General features: G+C 47.5%; 1 protein-coding gene across 3 annotated transcripts in view; it reads left to right on the forward strand.

The window, feature by feature from the left end:
- UXS1 (UDP-glucuronate decarboxylase 1) overlaps window positions 1-22566 on the forward strand; it is a 93467-nt gene extending 70901 nt beyond the window's left edge. For all 3 annotated transcript variants that reach the window (XM_025462909.3, XM_025462916.3, XM_049115386.1), the window contains 6 exons: window positions 4478-4597; window positions 11199-11242; window positions 14869-14929; window positions 17478-17535; window positions 19491-19594; window positions 21715-22566. In XM_025462909.3, the coding sequence (XP_025318694.1) occupies window positions 4478-4597; window positions 11199-11242; window positions 14869-14929; window positions 17478-17535; window positions 19491-19594; window positions 21715-21846 (519 nt within the window). In that variant the 3' untranslated portion in view covers window positions 21847-22566. The remainder of the gene's footprint in view (window positions 1-4477; window positions 4598-11198; window positions 11243-14868; window positions 14930-17477; window positions 17536-19490; window positions 19595-21714) is intronic.
- Window positions 22567-23475: the final 909 nt, after the last annotated feature.

The raw sequence follows: 23475 nt of genomic DNA on the forward strand, positions 1-23475 counted from the left end.
ACCTGCTGCACAGAGAACACTCTGGACTGATAGTTAAGGCCAAAGCAGGGCTATTGAGGGAGATTGGCAGGCAGACACATCACTGCTATCCCCTGACCTTGTATGGCCTTGTCCCTTTGCCACCATCAACAGTGAATTGCAGCTTCTTAGCACCTGGGAGAGTCATGCTCAGCAGGATTGCTCTGTGTTCTGTAATGGCCTCCATCCTCCCGCCAGGTAGGGGCAGACCCCATTAGGATGCATTTAGGAGAGGCCACAGGGGAATTACAGGGTTCACTGTTTAGCATCTCATGACCCTGTTGCTTTTGTGATGTGCAAGCACTTCTCCCAGAAGCATGGGAAAAATCATGGAGGCTTCATAGAGTCAGGACCGTGGTACCAGGAAGCACTTTGCTATTTCTCCCATCCTTGCCCTAGGTCCCCCTTCAGGGCAGGCTGCCTGTAGCATGGAGAGGGTGGCAGAGGGAAAGCTCTTGGTCAGCAGCTGCTCCTCCCTACGCAGGGCTTCTGTGTTCCATCCTCTGGCGCCTGCCATCAGTGAAGACGGTGACTGTGATCCTGTGTTCAGTGGCTTGAGATAGTACTCACCAAGGAATGAGTGCATTTAAAAAAAAGAGCTTTTGGGGGAGAGCCCATTTAATCCTGGCAACCTTTCTGTCCTCTGGAGATATTTGAGGAGGGAAGAGTGGTTTGTTCCTTCACTCTGTCTCTGGGGTTACTGCTGGTTGATCAGACAGGCCTGCCTACCAAGCCACTCACCCCTCCCGGGCAGTAGAGGTAGGGAAGGAGACATTCTGATGGCAGCTCACCCATGTTTATTGTAGCCTGACCACTATTTGCAAAGCCCAGTTATCAGAGCAAGCCACGTGCTCTTTCCCTGCTTATGTTTATATATGCTCACTTGCGTGGTGCCCTGAGCATTGCCTTCTCTAAAGTTTCTACTGGTTTTATATTGTTATAACTCAAACTTGGAGGAGTCGTCCTGATGTTTGATAAGAACTTCCTGACAGTTGGAATTATAATTGAATGACTCTTGGTCCCCACCTGGGACAAAACTATGGGCACTAGGAAACCAGCCATTCTTTTTTTGTTTTGTTTTTTAAGATTTTATTTATTTATTCGTGAAAGACACAGAGAGAGGGGGCGCAGAGACAGAGACACAGACACAGGCAGAGGGAGAAGCAGGCTCATGCAGGGAGCCCGACATGGAACTCAGTCCCGGGTCTCCAGGATCACGCCCTGGGCCGAAGGCGGCGCTAAACTGCTGAGCCACCTGGGCTGTCTGAAACCAGCCATTCTTAGTGACTGGGCAGTTCCTTGCCTGAATCACTGTTGTGTGTGTGCATGCACGCATGTGCAGAGACCCTGCCTTGTGCCATGGTGGAAGCTCAGGTGCACCAGTAGTCGGCAGGACCCTGTCCCTGGCAGGTGGAACGTTGAATGTGAGTTAAGAGTTTGTGCATGTGTTTGCTCATTGGTCCTTCAGAGCAGAGTCTTCCTGAAGAGGCATCATGGCCTGGTGGGCACCTTCTGGGTTTGCATTCAGGGAAGTAGGCTGTGGATCAGACACAGGCCTGAGATGGAGAGTAATTATACTTTCCTCCAGCATGTGTGTGTGAACACTCAACTGGACTGGCACCATAAACAGCTGTGTCAGTATCTGCTGAGGTCCGCCCTCCCACTTGGGGTCTTGGCAGGATCCCAGGGGATGAGGGCTGATGGACTGAGTTGGAGGTGGTCATTGTGTCGTGATGAAGCAGAACACAAACTCCAGAAGATGCCAGCATGTGAGAGGAGAGCAGGTCTTAAGTTGAATGAGCCCTTGGGTTTATGTTTCTTTCATTTGAGTTTGAGACCTGGAGTTTCCAGAAAAGCATGGTGGCTATCCCAGCAAGTTTACCTGGTCAGAGGTATTATCCTGTAGCACCAAAGGTTACAGTTGAAATGGAAAATCAAAACAAACAGACCTGTGTAGGTGCTGGCCAGTTCCTGTCTGCAGAACACAGCTTCTATTAGGCTGTGTTCTGGAAGGTTATTCTCAAGGACAGAGAAGTCCAGAGGATGAAAGCATTTGATTTGTTGCAACCTTGCATAGCCCAGTGAGCTTCCCCCTGCTGGGTGTGTGGGTTTGACTTTTGTAAATTTGATGAGGTTTTTCCAGCCTTTTTCTAGAATAACTCCACATTCATTCACTTCTGATTCTTTCTTCATCTTACTAATTAAATGCAAATTGATACTTTTTGAGTTCTTTTCTATTGAGATCAACATCTCTGCTGCTTTCTTCTCTACTCCCCATTTTGGAAATAGTCTCTGGTTAGTTCAGTGGAGAAAAGAGTTGATTTATTTCTGGACCTAGGATTATAGCTCGTACCTTAATCCTAAAACTCTGAGTAGCTGGTGTGGGCACTATAATGCATTGCTGGGAGGAACTAGCAAAAATATAGCCCTCTGGTTTCTAGAAGTGAGCTGTGTGCTGAATGGATCCATGCTTCTCATGTGCTTCAAATCTCGGTGCACATAAAAACTGCTCGTGTTTGTCTAGTAACTGGTCCAGAGACATGGGCAGAGATGGCCAGCCCGGGGAGCTCTGGCACAGAGAGGCCACATGAGCCCCTGGGACACTGTACCTCCTTACCTCCCACTCATCACACTGCTGGAGAAATCGGTGCTAAATCAGCCCCGTTAGTTGAGGGTCCTTTGGATCCCAACCTGTGCCAGACCTAAGGTGGTAGAATTAGAAAACCTTCTGGACAAGTAGAGACAACAGTAGCAACCCGTGCTTTTTGCTCCCAGGCCCGTGCCAAGGGTTGTGTGGGGATTGGCTTCCCTTAGTGCGCCCCTGTAAGGTGAGCACTGCCCCCTCCGGGTATAGTATGGCTGAGCGAGGTTAAGTGGAGGTGGACGGCACACAACTGCCCGCAGATGGTCTGAAGTCTAATGTGCAAAACAGGTGAGGGATACAGACGCTGTGAAAGTCCGCTAATTCAGGGTGTGATAAAAACATTTAACTTTTTTAAAAAAGATTTTATTTATTTATTCATGAGAGACACAGAGAGAGAGGCAGAGACACAGGCAGAGGGAGAAGCAGGCTCCATGCAGGGAGCCCAATGTGGGACTCAGTTCAGTCCCGGGACTCTGGGATCACACCCTGGGCTGAAGGCAGACGCTCAACCGCTGAGCCACCCAGGTGCCCCCAAAACTTTTAACTTTTGATTCATGAAGAAGCAGCCTGTGAAATTAATAGTTGCATGAGATAGATTTGAGAAGGCTCTTGGGGTTTAAAAATCACACGTGGTGGGCAGCCCGGGTGGCTCAGCGGTTTAGCACCACCTTCAGCCTAGGGTCTGATGCTGGAGACCCGGGATCGAGTCCCATGTCGGGCTCCCTGCATGGAGCCTGCTTCTCCCTCTGCCTGTGTCTCTGCCTCCCTCTCTCTCTCCCTCTCCCTCCCTCTCTTTCTCTCTCTCTCTTTCTCTGTGTCTCTCATGATAAATAATCTTTTTTTTTAAAGATTTTATTTATTCCTGATAAACACACACAGAGAGGGGGGGGGGGCAGCGACACAGGCAGAGGGAGAAGCAGGCTCCATGCAGGGAGCCCGACGTGGGATTCGATCCCGGGTCTCCAGGATCGCGCCCTGGGCCAAAGGCAGGCGCCAAACCGCTGCGCCACCCAGGGATCCCGATAAATAAAAAATCTAAAAAATAAATAAAAGTAGTAAGCACACTTTCCTAATTAAGTATTTGAAAATATACCTTTCCCGGTTACAAAAGTAATGCACACTTATTGTAACAAACAGAAAGATTTAAAAAACAAGAAAATGAACACCTGTAAACCCACCATGTAGGGATAGCTGTTCTCAATAATGTTGGTACTAGTCTGTCCAGGCCTTGTAGCTAATAGTCTCTAGGGGGCGCTGCGCTGTCTTTGGTTTTTCACTAGAACAAGTCTGTTTGCTTCCAGAACAGACTGGGGGTGTAGGGCAGTGTGCCTGTTTACGGATGCGTGTGTGTCCCGCCTTTTCCAGGATAAAGCACTTGCTTGTTTTCCTTCATATCATTCATTGTCATTCATTGACGTTTAAATCACTATTGAGCGATAAACTTGTGTGAAATACTATGTGAAGAAGATTATAAAAGAGTAGGCATAGCATGGCTCTATTTGGGGAATATACTTACTTACTGGGGAAGAAAGTATTCTGTAAATATTTTTACCCCTTGTACTATTTGCTACCTCAGAGGTTCTCTGCCAGAAGGTCAATTCCAGTGGCCTGATGGCAGTGGAACTGGGGACACATTGGAGTTTGTTATAACTCTGTGCAGTCTTCAGACTTGTTAGTCAATGTATTATAGAGACACAACCAGAAAGCCACTTTCACACAGGAGCGAAAAGCTGGGATGTTTTCAGACTTGCTTTATAAGCCAGACACTGGAAACACAAAGCGAAATGCATCCCACATCCTCTTCTCCTGTTCTAGGAAGGCGTTGAAGTGCGGGTGGCCAGGATCTTCAACACCTTTGGGCCACGCATGCACATGAATGACGGCCGGGTGGTCAGCAACTTCATCCTGCAGGCGCTGCAGGGCGAGCCACTCACGGTAGGTGCGGGCCTTGGGGTGGGGTGTCGCGGGTGAGGGTGTGGCAGAAGGAGCTGGCAATCTGCAGGCAAGCAACCAAGGAGCCGTGCCTCGGGGGATTACTTTCCCAAGGTTGCCCCTTTGCCTTGGGGACCCCCTGCCGCTCTTAGTAAGGAGGAGGGAAGTGTGGGGGCTCGAATCCAGAAGCATGAAGGAGCCCTGGTGTTGTTACCTCCAGGCACACAGATAGCCTAGTGCGTGGGCTGCAGCCTGGTCCACACTGCGCAGTCTCAGAGTGTGTCTGCCTGCATGGCCTGTCTGCAAAGATCTCTCCAGATGTTGTCCCGGCCCACAGGCTATAACCAGGGCCATGTGTATTCTCGATGCCCCGCAGGGTTGCTGAGAAATGTGGTCTTAGTGGTTTCCTTAGTGATGTCCAGAAGCATGCCCTCTGCTGATCACACCCAACCTGGGAGGCTTCTGGAGCTCAATGGTCTAGGGTCAGTGGTTCAAGGGTGCAGTACCAGTGCCTGGGGCGTTAGGGTAGGCAGCTCATTCCACATGTGTCCCCACTGCCCCCTGTCACCTCCTCGAGGAAGAGTGGCCCTCAATTGCTCTAGAGGGGTTTGCTGAATTAGTTCAGTTGGTTTTCTCTTTGGTTTTGCTGAATCCTTAGTGCTCTCTCTCTCTCCTCTGTCCTGCTCTTCTCATTCCTCCTCCTCCTGGCTGCCGCACGTCTCTGCTCTTCTAGCCCTGTCGACACATAGTGCTCTGCTGCTACAGCCTGGTGGTCTTGCCCTAAGAAGATCCAGAATCGGGCCCCATCCACCTCTCCTCCCATTGTTCCTGGTCCTCACTGCCCTGCACTCCCTGTTTATTGCCCTGGCCTCCTAGCGCTCATTCTCCCTGTCGGGAGAGCCTTTCAAGAAAAGTAGCAGCTCAGGGGCTTTCATCTGAGAGTGTGATGCACAGGCCTCGCCGTGTACCCCAGCTTTGCCCCTGCTGTTCTGCAAGCTCAGTCCCTTGCTCCCACCTGTCCCAGGAGCACATTCCTTCCGGGCATCTTCTTTTTCAGCCATCCTCTCACTGGGGGAGCGCTGGACCATTTTACGTGAGATGACACCCAGCCACCCCTCTACCTGTCCGTACCTGTTGTTTTCACTGAACAGACTGAAGTATTATTTTTCCAGGCCCCAATTCCACCTCGAGTGTAAGCTCTTTGAAATCAGGAGCCGGTTCCATTCATGGCTGTGTCCCCAGCTGCCAGAAGGATGCCCGGTGCCTAGGCAGCCCATGATAAATGCTGGTCAAGCTAAGGATTGGGGTTACAGAGGCTGTTTGCTTTTGGGCTGAGCTCAAGTGCCCTGTACCTTGTTCTGGAAGTAGTGATCGTAGTGTTACTGCCAGGCAAAACTGCCTCACATCCGCGCTCCCTTTCTGCCTGCTGTTTGCATTCCAAGAGCACCTGCATGGGGACCCCTTAGTCCAGCTGCCCTCAGGGACACTCCTGGAGCTTTTTTAGCCCCTGCCCTAACTCTCCTCACCCCTGAGATGCTGCTTTGTTTGCAGAGCAAACTGGTAAAAGCCTTCTGAGAAACAGTTTGAACGATTGCCTCCCAGGCAGCGGCTCTGGCCCAAGTGTCAGGTGGGACAGAAGTCCCTGGCCCTCCCGAGGAAGCACCTGTTGTGGGCAGAGGTGATAACTCACGTGCTGTTGCTTGGCCGCCAGGACTCTGGGGCCGGGGAGCAGGGTGGCTGGTGCCATGCCCGACGGCAGTGAGTCCAGCATGCAGCAGTTTGTCTTTTCTAGGCACTTCCAGTGGCAGGAGTCTTCAGGGAGGCCTTTCAGAAGTGTGTGGTCCCCTCATCCTGCAGGATTCTGTTTCCCTTCATCCTTTGCTGTCCATTGAGACGACATCTCTTGTGTTTGTCAGAGGGCTCTGTGGAGAGGTTCTGGAGGGGTTCATGGCTCTCCTTCCATCCCATCTTCGAGAACATTTTATTTATCAAGCGAGCAGAGTAAGGAGGCCCATCCATCCTTTCCTTTCCTACTCCATTTCCAACAAGTTCTTTCCAATACTGAGGACCTCTTTTTGTGACCGCTCGGTGTCTGGCCTTCCCTTTTCTGAGCTGCCTTACCACTTGCCTTCCAGCTGCTTTCACCCCACAGCCCTTTGTTATCTCACCTTGGGGCAAATTTCCTTCTTTGGGCCTGTCCCATATCTGGAGTCAGAGGTCTGTCAGGGTAACTGGGGGAGGACTTCGCTGAGTTTTACAAGTCACGCAGAAGCTGTTTCTAATTCTAGCGTCTGCATATGGAAGCTCAGAAGATACTGTGTTTCAATTTAGAAAGTTTAGAAAATAGATGGTAAGGTTCAGGTAGAGTAAGCATATTGTCTGCTCTGAAGGTCAGTCAAAGCCCTCGCACATCTGCACTTGTGAGCATGTGCATATTCGTATTAGGGTTTGATTCTGTTTTGTCCCCTTACTGTGATTGATTCCAGTTTGCAGATGACGGGGAACAGCTTGATTGAGATGAATTTTTCCAGATGTGGCAAAATTAGGGTTTGGGCCCCGGTATGTATCTTTTTAAAAAGCCATGCTGTTTTTTTCTAAGGGGAAATTTTGGAGAAACCATGCTTCTAAGACCAAAGTCTGCATTTTATTTATCCTTTGTATCTACAGTGTGATATTGGGAAGTGAGGTTTTAACTTTGGACCTTTGTTCATGGAGGCACATGAGACACAGCAGTGGATTGGAAATGGGGAGTGCTCCCCATGCAGCCCCACAGTGCTCCTCATGCCCTCTATGTTCTTTGTGCTCCCCTGCAGGGCTCCCTGTGCTGTCCCTCGTACCCCACTGTGGTGCTCCCCTTGCCCCCCCCCCCTTTGTTGTTCTCCCCTGCAGGGCTCCCCTGTGGTGGTCTATGTGCTCCCCCCCCCTCCCCTGCAGGGCTTCCTTGTGGTGGGCTGTGTGCCCCCCGCTGTAGTGCTTCCTGATAGTACTCCTTGTGCTCTTGGCTGCCTGTCTGTCTGCACACCCATTTGCCTCTCCCTGTTGGTGATTGCTGAATCACTGTGCTGCTTTGACCTGCACACAGCCCTGGTCCCCCAGACCTGAGTGTCCTCGCACCTCTCTCATTCTGGGAAATGCCACCAGAGCTGCTACAAACCTGGCTGTCTTCTCTTAGAGGAAAACAAGGCAGCCATGGGAGCCTTGCAGGGTGTTCACCATCAGCACCAGGCCCTGTGTTAATCATGTTTTGGCATTTGTTGCTTATCTACTTTTGGCCAGGCCTGTAAGTGAGATACAGTCTCTGACCTGGTGTGCCTTATCATCTGGCAGGGAGTGGGGGTGTGGGGGTTGCAGGTGCTCCTGAGGCCAGGGTGGGCATATTTGCAGGGGGAGGTGGAATTGCATCTTCTCTCTCACACATAGTGTTTTTTACTTTACTTATTCATCGTTGCACATGCGTAGAATGAATAGTACACACAGGAGTTAACAATTATGGTAAAGACTGAAGATGTATGTAGTATATATAGGGAGGCTGATTTAAACCAGAATAGAAATGAACAGTAGGACACACTACAGAAACTCAAACCCAACAGGACTTTACCAGGATACCAGGGAGAAGGGTCCAGGGGCACTGCTTATGTTGCATTTTAACTGTGTGCACGCACTGGAGCACATCTCCTCTCTATCATCGACAGGACCCAGGACAGTCGTGCATGGGGTTCCCCGAGAACCACATGTTCCTGCCACAGCCTGGTGCAGCCCCCCCCCCACCCCCGCCCTGTGAGGAGGACTTTTCCTCAGAGGCCCAGGTGCCACCCACATGGGCACCAGGTGGGACTGCCGTGGGGGTGGTGCCGAGCAGGCTTTAGTCACTGAACCTTTCAGGGAGCAAGCTGAATGCCCTTTGACTGGTGCCTGCAGCTCAGCTCTAGGCCCCTCCAGCCTTATGGGGATGAGTCAGGTAGCAGGGGTGCCTAAAGATAACCTGGCATTCTGGGCAACAGCACCCCCTCCAGGAGGGCACTCTGATTGAGGCGGCAGTGAAACACTTCAGCAGATGCCATTTATTTCAACCTTCAGGAGCTTTTATGGACTTCGCAGTGCAAGGCTCTAAACCTTTGGGTTAAGTCGTTTTGTGACTTTCAAACCACAGAACATTGCCATCATGATTCTCTTGTTCCTTTTGTTGAGAAGGTGTTTGGTGTGATTCTCCAGAACCCTGGAGGCCCATCTCACCAACCCCTGGCTGTGGCTCAGCCAGCCAGCAGTGCTGAGTCACATCGGGTAGGACAAAAGACTGCCCCTGCATGTTTTTCTGTGGGGTCGGCTCTGGTACGTCACAGCTTGGAGGGCTGATGGGAGTGAAGACCAGGCCTTGAGCCAGACTTGGTGAAGGCCCTTGCTGCTCTGCACATGCTGTGGGCTTCCTGTGAATGTTGCCGGCACACGGCAGACAGCAGACCGGCTGACCCACTGTTGCAGTGACCTGACCGGGGTGGGTGGGAGGGTGCAAAGAACGTAGGCAGTGGTGTCTGGACCATCAGCATTGACTAGGCCAACCCAGGAACGGTAGGTACATGCAGGCAACTGAAACAAACAAACAAACTGTACATACAGCTCAACACACAAACCTCTGTGTTCTGGGTGCTGTGACTCTGATTGATGGGTGTTGCCCCACTCTCATACTCACTTTATAATGTGGGAGAATGGTTCAGTGCCAGCTTACTGTGGCCCATAGTTGACAGCTGGAGTTACAGGCAATTCTGAACTTATTGATGCACTGGGGTAAAACAAAGAGCTTCTAGAGTCAGGGTAGATTTTCCTGTCCTGGATCCCCGTTGCTGCAGTGCTCAGGGCTTCCACGACCTCATCTGTAATGAGGTTGCATAAAAAATAATGCAGATGTGTCCCACCTGTGGGACTCCTCAGGTGCAGGTGGATTTCCAGGATGACAGGCCGGCGATGCAGTCGTAGATGGACTTCGCCATCCTACTTCCTATTTACTGGGCCCATGGCTTCCTTTCTGATTGCCCAAATGTACCAGATGGGTCCGCAAGACCAGGGAATTGGGTTCAGGCAGAGATGCCAAGATGCCTGCTTCTAAGAGGCCCATTCATCTTTCTTCAACATTCCTTTACTGAGTTTGGCTGTTGTACTTGTGTCCTTTGGACAGAAACCTCTGTAAATCGGTTCTCTAACCTTTCCTCACTGGAAGGGCTTCTGCCTAAGTAGGTAAATCTGGTGCCCTTTTGATATTGGTATATGCAAATACTTATTAAGATAACGAAAGCAGCCTTCTAAACCTGCTTTTCAAAAAAGGAAAAGGCACTGGGTGCCTGTGAGGCTTGCTTTTCTTCCCTTCCATTGTCCTCCCCATCTGCTTCTCAGATCTGGTGGCCTGAGCCCAGGGAAGCCCTCTGGGAAAAAAGCATAGGCCAATGAGGCTGGTGTGGAGCTAGTGTGGGCTGTGGGCTGTTGGCTGTTGGCCTCCGCTCCTTTTTGGCATCAGGGCAGGAGACACCAGTGTGATTCCCTTTAGGTGCGGAGATCAGGCTTTTCTAGGAGTCAGTCCCTCCTCCTAGCTACCCTCTTTCTTTCCCCACCAGCAAGCAGACAGAAGCCCGTGGTTCCTTCTCTGTGACCGTAGGGTAAGGGACTGCCTCAAAGAGCCTGCGTCTCTCCATTCTCACTAAGTGTCTAAACTGCAGGACCTACGAGGTTATTGTTCGTACATGTTTGTGGAGCCCTGGTGGCCTGCAGCTGAGGTGGGGCGCAGGGGAGCTGGTGCCGTGCCGTGTCTGGGGAGTTCATAGCTTGGGAAAGTGGGCTGAGTGGCAGAGGTTAGAGGGATAGGAGAGGAAGGCTGAGTGTGAAGGGCAGAGCTGTTCATTGTGGCTGGAGGAACGAGCCAGAGAAGTATCAAAAGGAGAGGGAGCATTTGGACAAGAGGGTCTGTAGCTGGTGGAGGGGAGGAACTGAGTGGGGGCCTGGCGACGCGGCAACATATGGGGAGCACAGAAGAGTGCGAGGGCCTCCCCCTTCCTCCCTTCCTCTGCCTCTGTCTCCTATCTGGAGTTTCCTGGTTTGTTCCCAAACTTGGCTGCATGTTAGTATCACCCGGGGAGCTGGCTGTAAAAGTATCAGGAGGCTCACCTCCTCCTTCCCAGAGATTCTGGGACTAGTCTGACTGAACGCCCAGCTGTTCCAATGTGCGGCCCCCAGGCACTACCTACCGCTCTTGCCTGTGCATGTGCACAATGTTCCAGGGTGCAGGCCCCAGGCACTACCTACCTCTCCTGCCTGTGCATGTGTCCATCAATCACCCTGCTGGACTCAGAGACCTGGGAGCCTCACATAATCCCTGACTCGTCACAAGACAGTAATAGCTGACTCCTCCCACTACTGACTTTAGAGGACAGACTTGATACATGCATGCATGCACTTTCTCACCGTTGGGACATAACTTGAAGTACAGAGTGAGTTGTGGTCTCACTGCCTCTTCCGTGCTAGATCTAGGGTCAGACTGTGCCGCTGGAGGCTTAAGGAACCCTGTTTTCCCATGATAGTGTGGTTTTCTCAGGAGGCCTAACTGTTGCTTTCCTCCTAGGTGTATGGGTCCGGGTCGCAGACAAGGGCATTCCAGTATGTCAGGTAAGGCAGCTGGGCCTGCTGCCCACAATGCAGCCTTAGTGCTGCTTCCAGCAGAAGTGGTGCAGACTAAACAGCCTGTGTCTGTTTTGTATGTTCATTATTTTCACATCTCTAACGTGGCTTGGATAAAAGGATTTTAATTTTCAGATGGGAAAGCCCTTGAGCTTCTCCATTTAAAAGGTAAAATTTTACAGGTGCCTGCCTGGCCCAATACGTGGAGCATGCAACTCTTGATCTCAGGGTTGTGAGTTTGAGCCCCATGTTGGGTGTAGGCATTACTTAAAGAATCTTTAAAAAAAAAGTTAAAATTTTACATATAAGGCTGATATTTATGACTCATGTGCTAATCTTTTACTGCCACCTAGTGTTTCATAAGGAAACTCACCCAGTTCCTGAGGGCAACTTGATTTCAGATCATACCAATTGGAGAGCTGGCCTTAATCATCCAGCAAACCCTACAGATGCTGAAATCAGACCCATTTTAATCGTGGCTTTCTGGGGAGGTTGAAATTGTCCTCATTAAGGGAAAGAGAAGATAGTCTGTTCTCATGTTGTCAAATTTTATATTGGAACTGAATGCGGATGAAAATATATTCGAGAACCTTGTCAAGTAGTCGCACGTGGTAATTATTACCATTTTCTTGTTAATTCGTGTAAGGCTGGTATTCTCATTGGTCAGTTTGGGTGGTGACATTTTAAAATGCAGTTTGGGTTCTGAGAGAAGAGTTACCCTATAAACATTTGCATAGACCAAAATATTTCTACACATGACACATTTATTATAAATTCTGTTTAAGTTTCTGATATCCTGAATCATCGTAAAATCCAGTTCTATATTTTGGTACCATATATTTTCACTTTGCAATGCAAATACCCTGGAATGCCTATCAGCTGGAAAATGCTGTTCCTGTTGTGTCCTGAGGCCATCTGGGGGTGCTCTAAGCAGTGAAGTGGTGGCAGGGTGGCAGTGAGGGTACAGGTCTGGGCCACCTCACCGAGAGCAGCCACATAGACTTTTGTGTGATTATTTGAGAATCCTGAGTAGAAGTCTCTTTGGGAAATAGAACTGCTCATTAAAAAAGTAATAATAAAAATTAATAAAAATTAAAAACCATTGTAGATGTTTTTTTTTTCCCCAGAAACTATCAGTCAGTTTTCACATTTAGTCTAAAAGAAAGCTACAAATAAATACACATCACAGTCCATGCTTTTTCGCCCCAGCCATGAGTGTCTTGCCAAGCAGGGCACAAAAACCTTAGGAGTAAAATATAACTGGCACACTTTCGCCCAAATAACCTGAGATGAGATTTAACCAGGAAATAGCAAGATGCCTACAGGACTGTTTTCATTTCAAAACACTTATCCCAGGAGCCATGTGAGAAAATGCATGCAGAGAAAATGCATCATGCCACTTTTCTATATCCGGACCATCTTAATTGGACCTTTGTGTATTGAGCAGTGTCTTTTCATAATAACTGACCTTCCATCCCACTCGCCTCCACCCACTTCCCAGTTGTGCACATCAGGAGAGAGTCGTATGTCATCAGTTATGTGGCATGACCTGGAACCTCTCGCCACTGGCCGCCAAACTTCTCCAGCTGAGAGAGCATGAACTGTCAGGGAGACAGCAGTAAAGGGCAAAGCAGTCAGAGCTCATTCTTCTTAACTGCTCATTACTTCAAAGGCAACACATACAAATTCACTTAAAAGAGTCTCAGACTTTTTCTGCTGGTAATTAAAATATGTTAAGAATTCAGCAATGCACATGCCACATACCATCCCAGCTCAGGAGTGTACATGCCCACAGTGTGTGGCCTGCCCTGATGCACTTCCACGACTGAACCAAAGTAGGGCAAACAACTGTCCCGATTTCCCGTTTTTGGCATTCAAGACTCAGCTGAGATAGAAGAGTTACAGTTTTGCTAGTTCTGATAAGCTATTTTTGAGAAATAATTTTTTGTAGTTAAAAATGCTCCATGTCTGAATCTATAGTTACTGTACTAAATTAACTGTTTCCAAAATCCACAATTGCCTTGAAGTAGCATTTCATGGTTTCTGAGGTCCAGATGATCATACCATACACATTCACACCTTGGCATGACTGATGTTTTCCTGGTCCGGTTACAGCCTCATCCACATAACAAAGGCGTGCTGTCTTTAAAAAAAAAAAAAAAAAAGTCACTTTGTCAAAATGACACTTTTAAAGAGTTTCAGGATAAATGGGTGTGATCTATGCAATTTTGACCTTAAAAGTTGCCAGATTATTATACAAAAGATGCACCCCTCCGCACCATGAGGATGATTGCATGAGTCCGTTGTCTTCCAGCTTAACGTGGACCTCCACCCCGTTTCAGTATTAAAATTGATTGTGGATGCTCGTGAATGGCAGCTTTTAACGTCTTCTTATGAATATGCAGAGACCTATGCCATGAGAGATGTGTTATGATGTAATATAATAATAATTACTGCCATCGTGATGAAGTGACTTTTTGCCAGTTTCTAGAAAGTCATCCAAAGTCAGCAGTTATTTGCATTTATGCTTGACCTATGAGAATGGAACGGACTTAGGCATGTTCACATAAGATACCTAATCATTGAAAACAAAAATTCAGAAAATACTTAGCTAAATACCTGCCCCCCGCCATTTTTTTTTTTCTGATGAAAAAGAAAGCAAAAACAGGTTTTGTTTTGAAGTTAACCATAGCAACCTGTTCCTTGCTGGTAATGATGGAGGAGGAGGAAGCGGAGGGGAAGGTTTCACCACAGACTGCATTTGGATCACCACAACAGCTTTAACAGTCTTCTGAGAAGTATACCTGATGAACGTAGACATAGGAAAGTGCTCGTGTGCAGCAGTGAGGTGTCATTTTTACGAAGTAACTTTTTTTTAACAGAGCCACACTTTAAAGCCTCTGAAAATAAGAACCAAACCTTGGTAAGCTAAAGTTTGCTTACTTCTCTTCACCTTCATGGCCCAGTCGGTTACGATCCATCTGAAACATCCAGATCGTCCTGACCGTTCATGCGAAGAGTCTTGGGCGGGGGGGGGGACCATGGATGGGGAGGGGATTGAAATCTGAGGGGGTAGGGAGCAGTGGTCCGGTCTATTTCAATGCTGTGTCGTTTGGCTTTATCTGTGATTTGCCAGTATGAGAGTGACATACTGGAGAGCTTTCATTTCAGTGGGTCTTAGTGTTTTTTTTAATCATTGCTTTTTCATATGAACCAGCTATGTGGGCTCACATTTAAACATGGACACTTTCCATCAGAAACTGTAATAACACCATCTTTTGGGGGCGTTTGTCTATTTTTGATTTTTCAGTCATTAAAGGGTTTCAGAAATAGACAATAGTAGAGCACTTAATTAAGCCCATCGATCGCTTCCATTCCTGTTTAGCCATCCTATACCCCATGCGCTGAAAGCGAATCCCAGACATCATATCATTATCCACAAGTACTTTAGCATTCTCAACACTGCTTTTTTGCAGGATTTTTTTTTTTTTTTTTTTTTGTCATTAGTTTTCCATTTGGATTTTGGTTTTCTTTCGGGAGGTGACATGGGTCTGCTCTGCTCGGCATCGCCCTACAGCAGACAGCGCCTGACCTGGCTTTCCTTTCTGTTCCAGTGACCTGGTGAATGGTCTCGTGGCTCTCATGAACAGCAACGTGAGCAGCCCAGTCAACCTGGTGAGTGTGTCCACTTCCTCCACGCCCCCTAGAACAGGTTCCATGCTTTTAGGAAATCCTGAAGAGCAGCAGCCATGGCTTTATTTGCCAAGAGCACGCATAGGGCATGCATGTGTTTGCTTATTGCACATTAGAGGGAGGAAAAACACAAAATAAGAATATGCAAAGGAGTAAAATGTCTGCAAGGCATGTATGAGTGGTATGATAAGCACTCACCTACCTCTGTCATCCGGAAGGGCCTAGGACTAAAAGGTTGTGAAAGGCTGTGGTGGCAGTAGATGGACAGTTTTCTGTGTGCATTTCTTTCTCTATTATTTGACATTATGTACTCCCTGTAAGACTTGATTAAGTGAGCTTTATAGATTATGGAAGTTAAGGGAGTTTCCCAGTTTCTGATCATGTCTGTAGGTCACCTGGCTATACTGAGCACCTTTGTTGCTTCTTCCTTCATTCCTTCCTATGGCCCCAGAGTCTCCTTGTTGGAGGGATCCTAAGGTTCTCTCACTCCGTGTAATAATTTTTTTTTAAAGATTTTATTTATTTACTCATGAGAAAGAGAGAGAGGCAGAGACACAGGCAGAGGGGGAAACAGGCTTCATGCAGGGAGCCTGATGTGGGACTCGATCCTGGGTCTCCAGGCGGCATTAAACCGCTGAGCCACCCGGGGTGCCCTTGCTCCATGTTTTTAAGCAGTTTTACTACTGGGTGAACATGCTTCTCTTCAAAGCACTTCATTCTGTCTCTGGCCAGTTCTTACTGGCAGGAAGTATTTCCTTCTATTAAGAACTAGAATCTCATTCTCTGTGAGTAAGGCCCACTAGCCTTACTTCTCAGTGTGGGGCCCATTAAGGCTAGCTAATGCCTCCCTCCACAGCATGGTGACTCTCCAAGGATTTGGGGGGCAGGGTCACACTGAGTCTCCTCCCCAGCTCTCAGCCAGAGTTCACATTCAGGTCCTGAGTCCTCCTACCCTCTCACCTGCTGTCCCTCTGGATAACTCCATCTCATTCTGTTTAAAATATGAAGTGTTTAGTATAGACTGTCCGTCATTCAGGATGTTCTGCTGATGCCAATGACTGCTGACATTAGTTTATGGGGAGTCGTGGCCTTACCTTGACAGGCCTTGGAGTCTGCTTCAGGTGCTTCCCCCAGACTACCTCTCCTGCTTCCTCCAAGGTTTTAAGGCTCAAAGGGGTACCCATGCCTGCTTATTCCTCAAAACTGCTTCATTCAGAAATATTTCTTTTTGCTTGTCTTTGTAACCAGCATATCCTGTCTTCATTTTTCACTGAGTTGGGAGGGAGTTTTCACCACATAGGAAGAGGTGGAGACATCACTCCCTTGTCTGGGTGTAGACCGATTCATGGGTGCCAGTGGCTGCCAGCACCCAGCTAGGGCTGCTTTTGTGCACTTTTAAAGAAAAATGATGAAATTAAGAATAGATTGAGACGAGTCTTGTGAGCCTCAGTTTCTTTCAAGCATTTGCCTACCTAATAACTTCAAAGGCCACGCCACCTTCATCCTGGGTTTTGCTCCAGGCACTTTAAAATGTGCGTGATGTTGGTGATGCCCCCCATTTTCCACATAAGCACAGTCTTTAGATACTAGGTTCCTTCTTTTCTTTCTGAGGGGGCCTTTACACAGGCTGTTTGAGAACTCCCATCCCCTGTAGAAACCTGCCTTCCCTGAAGTCTGAAGACTGTCTGCCAGTAGCCCTGACAAAGATGGGCCCTCTCCTTCCCAAGTTCCCATCACTCCACTTTGCTAGTCAGTCCTTTCTTTGTGCTTAGATGTGGGACTAGGGTCCTTTCCTGCTCTCTTTCCTTCCAGCTCCAGGCCAGACCAGGAAGTTGGGAGTGCAGGGTATTTCGGACACCTAATGGTCAGACTTGGTGGTGGTCTCTTACAATGGAGAGGGGGTGGCAAATAAGAGTAGCAGGATTGAGAAGGGAATCCTGCAGTCTTGTGTGATGGAAGAAAAGGAGGAAATGATTTTCCTTGACAGTCCCTAAAGGCAAGCTCACTTTTTTTAAAGGCTTTTCCTCTGGCTACCCAGAGCCCTCATCTGTGAGTGCATTTTGGTTCCATTGCAGTTCCATGTACAAGTTCGCAAGTCCATTATTGCTTACGCTGTTATCACCATGCACCTAGAGGGAAATGTCTTATCTTATGAGAGCTCATTTTATAGAACCAAACTTGTATGCACAGTGACCATGCAGTTACAGTAACTTTATATAAGGAAATTGTCCTGGTTGGCTAGGTAATGTATGTCTGTATTAGATGCTCTTGACCTAGCTGAGGGGCGTTCTTGTCAACAGTCAGTCTAGCAGACAAAAGCAGCGCCAGATACAGTTTAGCACTTTGCTAGGTGGACTAGTCATCATCCTGATCAGGGAAGCACCCAAGGAAACATGAAGAGGCAGGAGCCTCATGACTTCCCAAGAAGCCAGTTCGCCCGTGAATACTTTGAAGACATGTATATGATTTGGGTGGAAGTGGTCTCTGCTGTTGTAATTACACTTATAACTAGCAACCGTTTCTTCCCTAGGGGAACCCGGAAGAACACACAATCCTAGAGTTTGCTCAGTTAATTAAAAACCTTGTTGGTAAGTAAGACAAACACGTTGCTGAGTGAAATTGGCTGCACTTACCCTATCAGTTAATAACATTCGGACTAGAAAATGTGTAATTAATACAAGCTAATTGAATTGGATAAAAAGCAGAACTTTATCAGAAACACTTAATTGTCTTCTGATTCTTTAATTAAGTAATAGAAAGATACAGATGAAGGTGGGAAGGGGGGTTGGTCCTGTTCACAGGTCTGTCAGCAGGTTGGGGTGGAGTGGGAGGAGGAGATATGTTCCCAGTGCTTGAGATGTGATTCTGGTAGATCACTCCACACAGGTAACAAATGTTTGATTTCCAAACATGGACAGTGATGTGAATGGGATTTTGAAGAGCCGAGAAGGAATAACACCAGCTTGTGTGTTTCTGATGGAATCTGTTGACAATTTTCGAGTTCTTGGCAGTTCTGGCCAACCTGGCCATGACATGTTGGAGGCAGTGTAGACACTGGAAGTAAACCCAATCAGGGGCGTGCTCTGAAAGTTATTAGAAGTTTCTGTATTTTCAGCCAGCCCTTGTGTTGCAGATGTATACTGGGTGAGCCATTTGTCACATCAGCAGGCTTCCTAGAGCTCTGGGAAGTCTGGCTCTCTGGGTGGGGGTGGGGTTGGAGGGTTGGTCTGTTTTCCATGGTTGATGAAGAAATTTGAGTCAGGACATAACTAGAATGGAGTGTGGCTGGCTAGACTGGGGTGAACATGATGTAGGATATTCTGAAGTGCCTGTCCAGGCCCCATACTTAGCTGGGTTGTCTTCAGGGCTGTCCTTTCTGACTTGGAGCTATCATCTACCAGCATGTTCTTATCAGCTCTGGATACTTGGACAGAGGGGGCTGGCCTTCCTCAGTCATAAATTGCAGGATTTCATGGCCCCAGCAGCTTCCCCAAGATCTGCTTTCCGACTCTAGGTCTGCCTGTCTCTACCCAGATAAGGAAGGGATGTGCTCAGGTAACAGGTTGTCTGGGATCTGGGCCATCCAGAACCTCTACCTAAGTGGGGCCCATGATCCAGCATCTTCAGTGTCACCCAGATGCTTGTTAGAAATGCAGAATCACACACCCCACTCATATCTTCTGGATCAGAATCTGCATTTTGACAATATCCTCAGGCATTATAATCAGTATGGTTCTGTGAAGGGCTGAATAGCACACTGCCCCAAACTGCGGAAGCTCACAACAGCAACTGTTGTATTTGTTTATGATTCTTTGGAACTGGCTTCCACTGGGGGGGCATGATTCTTCTGCAAGTCTTGCCGATGGCCCCTCATGTGACTTCATTCTGTTGATCCCCAGTGTCTGGGCCCTGCTAGGGTGCTGGACAAGCCAGGCTCTTTGTCCTTCTGCATGTGGTCTCTGTAGCAGGGTAGCTGGACATCTGTGTTGGCGCAGGGCTCACACCTGTAGGTGCATAAATGGTTAGGTCTTTCTAAGGCATCAGCTCAGAACTAGCCCACAGTCATTCCTCCTGCACTCTACTTGGTTAAACAAGTTGAAAGCCAGCCTGTTTCTAGGCCGGAGTCTCCTATAGTGTGTGAATGCCTCAGGAGGGCTCACTGGGGCCATTGGCATCACAGATGGACACACACATTTGCCACTTTTATTTACTTTGGAGTCTGGTTCTGTGGACATCCATGCTGCATTAGCTGATGGTAGGTGGTCCACCTTGGAGCCAGCAGCTAGGGTAGGCCCTGTCCTTTCCCTCAGGGGTGGCCCAGGCCTGTAGAGACAGAGTAACTGCTTCTCACGCAGTTCTCATGGGGCCAGAGGTACGGTCCCCCATGTGGCTCAGTGACTCTGTGAGAAATGTGTTCTGTCATGCACATGTTATGCACCCTTATTCACTATGCAGAGGGGATTTCACTTTGAGGAGTATAGTAAAAGTCCCACCTGGACTGGTTTGTGATTCTTTTACCTTCTTTTTTTCTTAATCAATTCAGGTAGTGGAAGTGAGATTCAGTTTCTCTCCGAAGCCCAGGATGACCCACAGAAAAGAAAACCAGATATCAGAAAAGCGAAGATGATGCTGGCATGGGAGCCTGTGGTGAGTGTGTGGCTCTATGCTGACCCGTCAATAGAGGTCCACAGCGGGTCCTTGTAGGCACTGGCAAGCTTGGGCGGATAAGACATAGGGTTCCGAGCTGTTACATGGCTTCTCCTTTCATGTGTCTCAGTCTGTGAAAGGAGCATCCAGGGCAGTGGCCACGTGCACTCTGGGCCTAGGAGGCCTGGCTGACCTGTCTGTCTCCACTCAGCTCAGGATGTCCTTGGATGCGCCGGGTTGGGCAAGGTTGCTACATGAATCAGGGCGAGCAGAGCCACTCGGTTCCCAGGAAGGCGGAACCCCAGATTGGAAGCATGAGAAACCAAAGGCCAGGGAGAGGTGACCCTCCATGCCTTTCTGTTGTTCCTAGATTAGATGAGACTCCTTGTGGCCTGCGGGACTATACAAGTGTGTTAGCATCTATCCCACAGGTGTATGTGGGAGATACCCGGGGAGAAATAAGGACTCAGGAGGCGGCCATAGAATTCAGGCTTAAATACCATCTTCATAGGGAAAGAAGAGGGGCACATAGGCCTCTTAGAGGACAGTAAGTGATTTTTAAGAAAGGTGAATGGGCCCTTAGAAGAACTCCTGGGAGATAACGATAGCTTATGACAATTTATGTGGTATCAATGTCTAGTCCTCTCTCCTGTGGTGAGAGTCAGTCTTCCCTGGTTGATGACACTTTGGGGAGGGGACTTGGGACAGCTGAATTTCTGTTGGAGGGGCTGTCTTTGGGCTGCTGGGAGGAGTTCAGAGAAAGCCTCGCTCTCTACTTGCTCAGGTGCCTGCAACTCAGCATGGTCAGCGTATCAAAGTAGTGGATTTGGGGCTGATGTCACCCTGAGCTCCCACAGTCCTGTTATGGGGTGGCCTTTTCTGCTGCCCTCCAGAGAGCTAAGTGAGAAGAATCCTCCAGTGTTGGGCCTTAAAGGGACCTGAGAGTTCCAGTCTGATCTTATTTTATCCCAGGGTCTACAAGTCTGAGTGATCTGAAGGTCACAGGGATTTGTTGAGTGCACTAAAAATATGGTCATGCCCAGACAAAATTTAATACATAAGAGTTCCTGCTGCACAAAGCAGCAAGTGTAGATCTCTGTTTTTAGAAGGCATTTGCCATTGGTCTTTTGTAAGTAGAACCTATGTCTTAAAATATTTTTTAAAAAGCTAAATGCACATTCGCTACATAGTAACTTTTGCTTTTATAGTAGGTAAGGTATGTAGGTATTTTTATTTTTCTGGAGTTTAAATGGATAATATTCTAACACATTTAGATGAGGTACCTACCACTAGTTTCTCTTCATACTAGTTTCATCTCATTAATAATTTTTGAGGGATCTTGTCCAAAGAAGCATTTAGTCATATACCCATCTTAATTTCTCCATGTGTGTCTTTTTTGACAGTGCTATTGAGGTACAATTGGCAGACAGCAAACTGCCTGTATTTAAAAAGTACAACTTAATAAGTTTTGGTGTATTTTTATGCCCCTGAAACCATCACCGCTGTCAAGGTAATAGGCGCATAGTCTTCTCCCCTAGTGGTCTGATGCCCCTTGGCCGTGCTTCCTTTCCAACTTCTGCCCTTTTTTACTCCTAGGCAGCTGGTTAGATTTCTGTTTTCTGTTTGCTGCAGGAGGGATGCTCTAAATTAAAATTGCTTCCATGGTGTTGTCATGAATTCTCCTCAGACTCAGCCTCTTAGGTCACTGGGAGTGAGTGTCCCGTGGGAGAATGAGTGTGTGGCTCACACCCAGGTGCTTCCCAAGGCACCCTCCCTCCATCACACACTTCCAAAAGAAAAGCACACAGACGCACACGTGCGTCGTTTTCAGGTGTTTTGTGGTTGATTCAAGCAGGGTGGACCCCAGACCAGCAAGAGTCTAGGGTCTTTGGGGGATCAGAGCTCATTCTCTGTCAGTCTGGGGTGTAATTTGTCAAATTGCACAGTGCGCTCTGAAAGCGGCTTTGGCTGCTCTTCCTGGTCAGCCCTGGTGCCCTGTGACACACCCCCATGGAACAGGCCACCCATCATCAGCATTTCCTTCCTGCAGAGCCCTAGGAGTGTCTGCTGTTGCTCTCAACACTGACCTGGTCTCCTATTCTTACCTTCTCTTTCAACAGGTCCCACTAGAAGAAGGTTTAAACAAAGCAATCCACTACTTCCGTAAAGAACTCGAGTACCAGGCAAATAATCAGTACATCCCCAAACCAAAGCCCGCAAGGATAAAAAAAGGACGGACACGCCATAACTGAAAACCTCACTTCTCACGATGGGAGACTCCCTGTGTCACACTTGATGGGATGTATTTTTTTTTTCTTTTTTTTAAGAAAGACTTAAAACAGGTGTCATGAAGAACAAACTGGAATTTCATTCTGAAGCTTGCTTTAAAGAAATGGATGTGCCTAAAAACTCCCCTCAGAAAACTGCAAATTTTGCCTTGCACTTTTTAAAATCTTGTCTTTTTATGTAAAATAGCGTAGATGCATCTTTGCATATTTTCACGTTTTTTATCTTGCTATGAGAGCATATGTCGTGACTGTCGTTGACAGTTTTATTTACTGGTTTCTTTGTGAAGCTGAAAAGGAACATTGAATGGGGTGAAATATGCCAATTTTATTTATAAAAGTGGGTACTTATAAATGAGACCTTATACTATGCATAAAGGACAAAAAAAAAAAAAAGTGAACTTAGCAGTATTGTCAGGTGGGTGACACACCGACATCTATTCTTCAGGCGGATAAAAGAATTCTGTTTGAGAGCTTTATGTTTCTTTTAATTCAGAATTTTTCCAAGGTCTAGTTTTTAGTTGCAAACTTGACTTTGAAATACTTCTGTTGGTTATCACGATCAAGGATATTTGAAATCACTACTGTGTTGTGCTGCGTATTTGGGGTGGGGGCGGGGGGACAAAGTTAACGTATTCTTGGTTAACAGTGGTTAAATATGCTATTTTAATAAAATATTGAAACATATTTGCAGTTTTAAGGATTGGCTGACTTTCTGCTTTGCGTGGTACGTTGTTGGATTGCTAAGAAAAGCACTGTAGAATTTTAAAGGAAAAATCCAAAAGCTTCCAGGTTGGTGGATGTAACTTGAGGAGTAGATATTAAACACATTGCTACTGGGGCTGAATCTACATGCGATATTAACTGCTGCGTGGAGAGATTTTTCAGATCTCACCCAGGGTTTGAATCAGTGTGTGTCCTCCTCTGGCAGCACAGACCAGATGGAGAAAAAGAAGTGCCATTTTTTTGTAAAATCTATAAACTAGGCTCATTGAGTGAAAACTTTGAGAGCCTTGGCTTTCATTAAGAATTCTTTCAAGCTCTAATGTTAGTATGTTTTCATTCCTTTTATAATAAATGGGAGAGCAATGCAGTGAGTTAAAGCAGCTACATTTTCCATTTTCCATTTTGTTGCATAATAACAACAAAAAGCTGACCTGCCACCATGAGAGCTCAGTGGTTGGGCCGAATGCTTGTTTCCATAGCCAACCAGGGGAAGCCAGACTTGCCTGCCTTTCAGAATCACTTGGGGATTTTCTTTTTTTTAATTGGACATGTTTTTCCTATTAGAATCTCTGAGGCCAGGCCAAGGAAGCTGTGGTTTTGTTTGATTTGTCATGCTAAATTCCCTAGTAGAGTCTGGAACTCAAGATTATTGCTAGACCAGACATTGTATAAAAGAGAAAGAGGATTCAAGGAAGGTTTCTTATTTTAATTGTCATTATTTTGGCCTAAACTATGTGATACACCACTTTGCTGGGCAGAGGTGAATAGAGCTGAGAAGTTTGGGACATGCTATTGGTGACCCCCAGAAATGGAAAAATTAGCAGAGACCTGAAGGGAACTTCTGTAGAGCTAGGCTGGGCAGAGCACTTC

Source organism: Canis lupus, chromosome 10 (genome assembly GCF_003254725.2).
Source record: "Canis lupus dingo isolate Sandy chromosome 10, ASM325472v2, whole genome shotgun sequence".
In the NCBI taxonomy this organism is placed as follows: Eukaryota; Metazoa; Chordata; class Mammalia; order Carnivora; family Canidae; genus Canis; species Canis lupus.